The sequence below is a fragment of the Sinocyclocheilus rhinocerous genome, unplaced genomic scaffold, assembly GCF_001515625.1.
Source record: "Sinocyclocheilus rhinocerous isolate Xijiao unplaced genomic scaffold, SAMN03320098_v1.1 scaffold1220, whole genome shotgun sequence".
NCBI classification, from domain to species: Eukaryota; Metazoa; Chordata; class Actinopteri; order Cypriniformes; family Cyprinidae; genus Sinocyclocheilus; species Sinocyclocheilus rhinocerous.
Window position 1 is genome coordinate 121,468 of NW_015635579.1, and position 7,423 is coordinate 128,890.

Sequence of the window (7,423 nt, forward strand, 5' to 3'; positions counted from 1 at the left end):
GTGTGTGAGAGAGAGAGAGAGAGAGAGAGTGTGTGTGTGTGTGTATATAATGCACATAGAGTTTCATGGCAGTACATTTCAGGCGTGGCAAAAGTTCGTGTTGGCTTCAGTCAGGGTTGCCAGATTTTCACAACAAAACCCGCCCAATTGCTTCTCGAAACTAACCCAAAACTGTCCCAATGGCGTTCCTATGGGTAAGATACATATTTTTGGCAGGGTTCCCTTAATAAAATTCGAATTCCAGAGGTAAAACATCACATTATTGGTGTCGCTTCAACCCGCGGCAACAGTGTTAAAGAAGCCCGATTCCGCGGGAAAACCAAGGATTTGGCAACCGCTCTGCTGTTTCATTAGCCCCTCCCACATCATCAGCCGCGCGCCGAACTCGCTCATAAAGACGAGAGACGCAGCCTGAACGCGTTAACTAACCCATCCACTCACCGCAGAGCAGCGTTAACTAACCCATCCACTCACCGCAGAGCAGCTGGGAATATCAGTGAAATAAACCGCGGCGCCTTCACGTCGGATTTAGCCCAACCATTTCTGCGAGAATTCAACAGGTGAGGAGCACTAAAACCGATCAATATCAGCCATAAACACGATTTACAAAGCGACTCGATCGGGTTCAGTCTTTTTCTTTTATTTATTCGATTCTATTCTGTCGCTCTGCAGCTGTGAAATGAACTCGAACAGTCTGATGTAGATGATTACTGTAATGTTATATAATAATCACATTCTCTCCCGCTCGATCATCAGTGACTCATGAATCACATTCACGTTCGACTCGAAGGAAACTTTATATGCACTGATGGTCAAAGATTCACTTCTGATCATTTACATGAACATCTACATGAATTAACTGACACTTAATGTTGCTTGGAAGTAGTTGTAAATTTGTGGAATAATAATAATATTATTATTATTAAGTAATTAATTGATAATAAATGTTTATTTTTGCCGTCTCAGGACACAATGTGTAACATGGAGCCTGGATTCAGAAACACACTAAAGGTGAGAGCAGTGTGTGTGTGTGTGTGCTGCGCTCTGATTGGTTGAGCTCCGCGCTGCTGTAGAGTCATTGGAGGTCAGCTCGGTTTCGCCCACGCTGGCACGGAACAGGAAGGCCATATATGGTCATGCGCTCCCATTGGTGGCGCAGACTGTGATGATGTCACGCGTGAGGCGTGTCCTCTGGCCTGTGCTGGTCTGAACTCGATAACCGGTTTCTGAAGTTTATAAATGTGATTAGGGAGTGTGATGTCATGTAAATGTTTAAATGATCTTGTGTTTGTTTGTCTCAGCGTCAGGCGGCGTTTGAGCTGTTCGAAGACCCCATGTCTCTGTTCTCGGGGTTTTATCCGGTCGAGGAGGAGCCGGCGGCTCAGGAGGTCCCCTCCGGTCTGGACTGTGTCTCTCAGGGTAAATAGAACCAGCAGGACCCCGACACGCACTACTGACCGTCAGTCACACAGCTGTATGTGTATGTAATCTCACGTGTGCTGCAGATGCCGGCGTGTGCTCGGTTCCTCTGCTGACGCCCTGCAGTAAAGCCGTGGTCAGTCAGGCGCTGAAGGACAGCTTTAACGGCTTCTCCAAGGTGCAGCGCGTCTGTGGGATCTCCAACAGTGAGTCTCTCGTGATCTCTGCTGTCTGTTTTGAGGACGGATGTGTTCGTGACGCTCTCTCTGTCCCGCAGACCCGTGTAAGTGGACCAAGCAGCACGTCCTGCAGTGGCTGTACTGGGCCTCCGGAGAGTTCAGTCTGACCAACATCAGCTTCTTCAAGTTTGACATGAGCGGCCAGGAGCTGTGCGACCTGGGAAAGGACGGATTCCTGGATCTGGCTCCGGATTTCGTGGGTGATATCCTGTGGGAGCATCTGGAGCAGATGACGAGAGGTAACGGAGGACTCCGGTCTCAGACGCTGACTGGCGAGCGGTGAGCTCACATTTGATTGGATGTGCTTTATTTCCCGCAGCGTGTCAGGAGGACGAGGAGGCCGAAGTCTGGAGCCGCTCGTCTGAGTGCGGCTGGAGTAAGTCTGCACTTCACTGCAACGTCTCTCGTTATGTTTTTGTGTTTTCTCATCTTGGTTTACATGTGCATTATTAGATCTATTCTGGACAGAGTCGAAGCTTTAGAAGCTGAATTAAGGCGAGACGCTACAGACAAAACCAGTGTGTTTTCATGCACTGCTCAGTTTTTTGCTCCATATCGTGTCTCTTCTTTCAGACTAGTGGAAAGAAAACACCCCAGATACACATTTACGTGTTTCTTTTATCGCACTATTCGCGTCTGTAGACTTTACTTTTTTTCTTTTCAAATTTCTTTGACACACAGCAGATTTTACAGTTTTATTCCTCTCTATATTCTGAAGGTTTGCTCATATGTGACCCTGCAGCACAAAAGCGGTCTTAAGTCGCTGGGGTATATTTGTAGCAATAGCCAACAATACATTGTATGGGTCAAAATTATAGATTTTTCTTTTATGCCAAAAATCATTAGGATATTAAGTAAAGATCATGTTCCGTGAAGATATTTAGTAAATTTCCTACCGTAAATATATCAAAACTTAATTTTTGATTAGTAATATGCATTGCTAAGAACTTCATTTGAACAACTTTAAAGATGATTTTCTCAATATTTAGATTTTTTTGCACCCTCAGATTCCAGATTTTCAAATAGTTGTATCTCAGCCAAATATTGTCCTATCCTAACAAACCATACATCAATGGAAAGATTATTTATTCAGCTTTCAGCTGATGCATACATCTCAATTTCAAAAAATTGTGTGTGTGTGTGTCTTTTGTGCTCCAGGGTCACATATTTCATTCACAATGATTTATACAAAAATGAAATTGAGATGTATACTGAAAGCTGAATAAATAATTTTGTACTGTATATGCAAATTAGTGCATATTTAATTAGGCAACGCCTCATTTGCATATATGCTGATTCTGAGTGTGTGTGTGTGTGTGTGTGTGTGAAGGTCTCAGTCTGGAGGAGTGTTCTCTGAAGGTTCCGGAGTCTCGCAGCAGTCTCCTGCGGGAGCTCTTCGAGACGTCTGAGGAGTCGGGTCTGCTGTTGTCCGGTCAGGAGCTCTCCATGTACCCCAAACCTCAGCTCAGCACCGTCAGCATCCGCTACATGAAAGCGTCTCCGCGTCTCAGCGCAGCAGGTCAGATCTCGCCCGCGTGTCTGTGTGTCTGGTCTCTCAGAGGCTGTGTGCTGACGGAGTGCTCTGTTCTCCACAGTCTCGTCCCGCGAGCAGACGTCGGTGGAGAGCGTGGATGGCTCGGAGAGTGTCCTCCGCTCCTGGGGGAGCCACTCGTCGCTCGCTGATGCCCAGCGCGTCCCGTCCTACGACAGCTTTGAGGAGGAGCTCTGCGTGGCTCCGCTGGGCCTCAGCAAACAGGGCCTGTCCTTCAAAGACTACGTCCAGGAGAGGAGCGAACCGCTGGAGCAGGGCAAACCCGTCATCCCCGCCGCCGTGCTCGCCGGATTCACCGGTGCGTCTCATTAATACAGCTAACACTGGCTCATTTCCACTAACTATGAGTGAAACCTACACAAAACAGTAGCTGACGCTCAACAGTTTATCACAACAACAGTTTTGGAGGGAGAAAATTGGTACATTTTGGCTGCATATCAATTTGATGTGCATCTGGGCATTAGAGGTCAAACATTTTCCTGTTCAATAAATGGTACAAAAACTATTCCAATTTTAATATAACAATTAAAATGATTGCATTCATTTAAAATATGCATTGAAATGAAAACTAAATAATAAAAATTCTAATTTACTATTCTAACCACTAGTTAAAATATTCATTGATATGAATAAATATTAATATCTATTAATAATACAAATTTAAATGTATTATTTTAACCTCTATTTAAAATATGCATTGATAATTAAAAACTATTGATTTTAATTAATAATAAATATCCGGATTTATTATTCTAGCCTGCATTTAAAGTATGCATTGATAGGAAAAATGCATATGGGTCAAACACGAAAAAGGGTTTAAGCATAAAAACAATGTGTAATACTGCTTTAAATTGTTGTTGTTTTCCCCAAAAAATTTGTAAAACTTATCAGGCATATTTACAACAAAAATCAATTTATGACATATTAAAACACTAATTACTTTCACTCCAAATACTAATTAGTTGTAATTTTACATTTTTTTAAATGTGCCACTATCCTAGGTTTTGCCCATTTGTCAGTAAGATTTTTTTACTCATTTAAAACACAATCAAATTTAATATGCTCTCTTATTCTTTTATATATTTTAATATGTACAGGTCAGAATAAGCATGTTTGAATTTTTACATAAATATTGTGTCACACTGAATGACAATGTAACATTATTTCAACCAAATTGTAACATTGTATCGTCCAAAAACTTATTTGGAACCTTAAAAGAAGACACTTTAGTTACATTTAATGTGCTTTCAATGGACATTATAATCACTTTTGTAAATTTCTTTTGATGCGGACATCTTAACGTCTTTGACTCCATATTTATTGTTCTAAACCATTTAAAATACGAATATTTATTAATCACATCAATGCATGTTTATTAATATTAAATAACTACTTATAATACGCATTGATATGATTATGTAGTACAAAACTTAAATGATCAAATAGTGAAAATTCTTAACTTTTTATGACCGTATTCTTACTAGTTAAGTATTTTTCAAATTAATTTGCATGTTGTGAATTCAGAGTTGCGAAGAGAGATGCGAATTTACACTGACGGCTTCCTAAAGACATGTGTAAAAGCATCATGAAAATGAGTGTTTGGGTGTCTGAGTCTTCAGCTGTATATGATTGGTGCTCCACAGGAAGTGGCCCCATTCAGCTGTGGCAGTTCCTGCTGGAGCTTCTGACCGACACCAGCTGCCAGAGCATCATCAGCTGGACCGGAGACGGCTGGGAGTTCAAACTCACCGACCCCGACGAGGTGAGGAGCAGAGCTGAAACCGGTTTAACGTCTAGATGGTTCATGGTGATCAGATGTGTTCTTGTGCCGTCAGGTGGCGCGCCGCTGGGGAAAGAGGAAAAACAAGCCTAAGATGAACTACGAGAAGCTGAGTCGAGGCCTGCGCTACTACTACGACAAGAACATCATCCACAAGACGTCCGGGAAGCGCTACGTGTACCGCTTCGTCTGCGACCTGCACAACCTGCTGGGATACACGGTGGAGGAGCTGCACGGCATGCTGGGAGTGCAGCCGGACACCGAGGACTGAAGCGCTCGCGGAGACACCCGTGTCACGTCCTGACCTCAGCGGAGGTCTCTGTTTCGTCACGCGGCCGGAGCGCGATCCTCGCTGCGGTTCTTCGGTCAGCCGAGCGTTAAACACACTTTTAAACACTTGACACTGGATTTGATTTTTCGACGCTGTGTTTACTAAAACCAGGTGATTCCTGTAATAATGTAGATTAACGAAGAGACGGGAGCCTTGGAGAGAGAGTTTATTTTCCGGGATCGGCTTGAGAGCCAGCGCTGATCTTTCCGTGTATTCAGAACTGGATTTTCAGGATCTGGTGGCCTGTCTAACGGAGAGACTCGATCACTCTGAACTTTGATTTTGCTTTGATTTGATCTGGTATATTGGTCCAGGATTTTGCGGCCGCTTCTGTTGTTCCTGTATGTTTTGTGAGCGTTTCGTTAGAAACCACTGTTCGTGAGACGCTCGGTGTATTTATTCGAGTCTAGCTGGACCGTGGAGGTGTTCTGTATTGTTGCTGGTTTTCGCTCGGGGCCAAAGGGACGTGGAGATTTCACGTCTGAATGTTTACCAAAGCTACGAGGCGTCTCGGCGCGGTTAACGCCAGACGCTGAGGAGACACCGAAAGCTGCTGTAATCTGTCGGTGCGTTCACTTTCGTTTCCTACACTGATGATCTTTCAGGATCAAACTGTAACTTTATGCTGTACATTTACTCCAGACTTCTACACTCTACATCACTGTAGAGGACTATTATTATTATTATTATTATTATTATTATGAGAATTTATACAGAAACCGTGTGATTATTCATCACTGTGTTTGTATTGTTTTTCTATATACAGTCTATTTTGCAAATGAATATAAAAAGAGCTTTGATTTATTGATCCGTTCAAGTGTTAAGAGATGATCTCTTTATTATCAAGGCTTTATTAGTCAAAGCAGCGCTGTTTGTGTTGAACGTCACAGTGATTTTTACACCGGTGGAAACATGTTCAGCAGGATCTGTATGTTTGAGCGGCGTTTGACTCGTGAGAATCTGTTCAGACGTGCGTCTTTATGTCATGAAAACGCTGCCAACGGCTTAGTGTCTCTGTGAAAGTCAACAAATAAATTCTTGTTAAATGACGTGACGTGTGGAGCCGTTTTCTCTGAATAGGTGCGTGCGTGCGTGCGCGTGTGTGTGTGTGTGTGAGAGAGTGTGAGTGTGAGTGTGAGCGCGTGTGTGTGTGAGCGCGTGTGTGTGTGAGAGAGTGTGTGTGTGTGTGTGTGTACCTGGTATTTATCACGTTATGGGGACCAAATGTCCCCACAAGGATAGTAATACTAGTAAATTGACCTTGTGGGGACATTTTTGAGGTCCCCAGTGTGTGTGTGAGAGAGTGAGTGTGTGTGAGAGAGTGTGTGTGTGTGTGTGAGAGAGTGAGTGTGTGTGTGTGTGTGTGAGAGTGTGTGAATGTTCTTCCTGTGAAGAGTTGATAGCCGATTACAAACACCATGAGAGATGATTTATCAGCGTATGAACACAGAATGAGCGTATCTGAGACGGGGAAAGAATGAGGAATGAAACTGATTATTATCTGTTCAGTAACCAGTTCTGCAGCATCTTTAACTCCATCTAATGATGATACAGCTTAAAGACACCTCATCCACAGGCACTTAACTAAACAACTATAATTAAACATTCTATACATTTACTAGTAACACTACTTATATATATATATATATACTTAGTACACGATGTGAGTCAGCGCTTCACTGCAGCTGCCGTTAGAAGTCCCGGTTGCTATAGAAACAGTACTGCGCATGCGCACTGGCTGGTCTAGCCTGAAAAATAAGCTTTTTTTAATGCTACTTGAGCAAAGGAAATAACATTTATGAGACGGTTGCTGTCAGATTTCATTAGTGATTTCAAATATAAAAATGTAATCTTAAACTTGGCAAACAGTTTTGGAGAATGGAATGGACTTTTCCTGAATGGACTTTTCGGACTATAAAGGTAATAACTAAACTCTTCTTAAAGGCACAATATGTAAGATTTTTTTTTATTAAAATATCCAAAAACCACTAGAACAGTGTTTATATATTTTGCTGACTTGTGTACTTACATTATCCCAAATGTTTCGAAGAATGTTTAAATCCAGAGAAATAAGCAATTTTAACTAGTGACACGGAGCGTGT

The 7,423-nt window shown here is 42.6% G+C and overlaps 1 protein-coding gene across 1 annotated transcript; it reads left to right on the forward strand.

Moving 5' to 3' along the window:
- Positions 1–407: 407 nt before the first annotated feature.
- LOC107747356 (protein C-ets-2-like) lies at positions 408–6,370 on the forward strand. The gene is made up of 10 exons (XM_016561827.1): positions 408–560; positions 967–1,011; positions 1,302–1,419; positions 1,506–1,625; positions 1,697–1,897; positions 1,978–2,034; positions 2,989–3,177; positions 3,254–3,508; positions 4,854–4,972; positions 5,046–6,370. The coding sequence occupies exons 2-10, from the start codon at positions 973–975 to the stop codon at positions 5,259–5,261; spliced, it is 1,314 nt and encodes a 437-aa protein (XP_016417313.1). The 5' UTR covers positions 408–560; positions 967–972; the 3' UTR covers positions 5,262–6,370.
- Positions 6,371–7,423: the final 1,053 nt, after the last annotated feature.

Coding starts and splice junctions, on each gene's coding strand:
- LOC107747356 (XM_016561827.1), top strand. CDS start 973: ATGTGTAACATGGAGCCTGGATTCAGAAACACACTAAAG. Junction 1,420..1,505: donor TCTGGACTGTGTCTCTCAGG/GTAAATAGAACC, acceptor CGTGTGCTGCAG/ATGCCGGCGTGTGCTCGGTT. Junction 1,898..1,977: donor TCTGGAGCAGATGACGAGAG/GTAACGGAGGAC, acceptor TATTTCCCGCAG/CGTGTCAGGAGGACGAGGAG.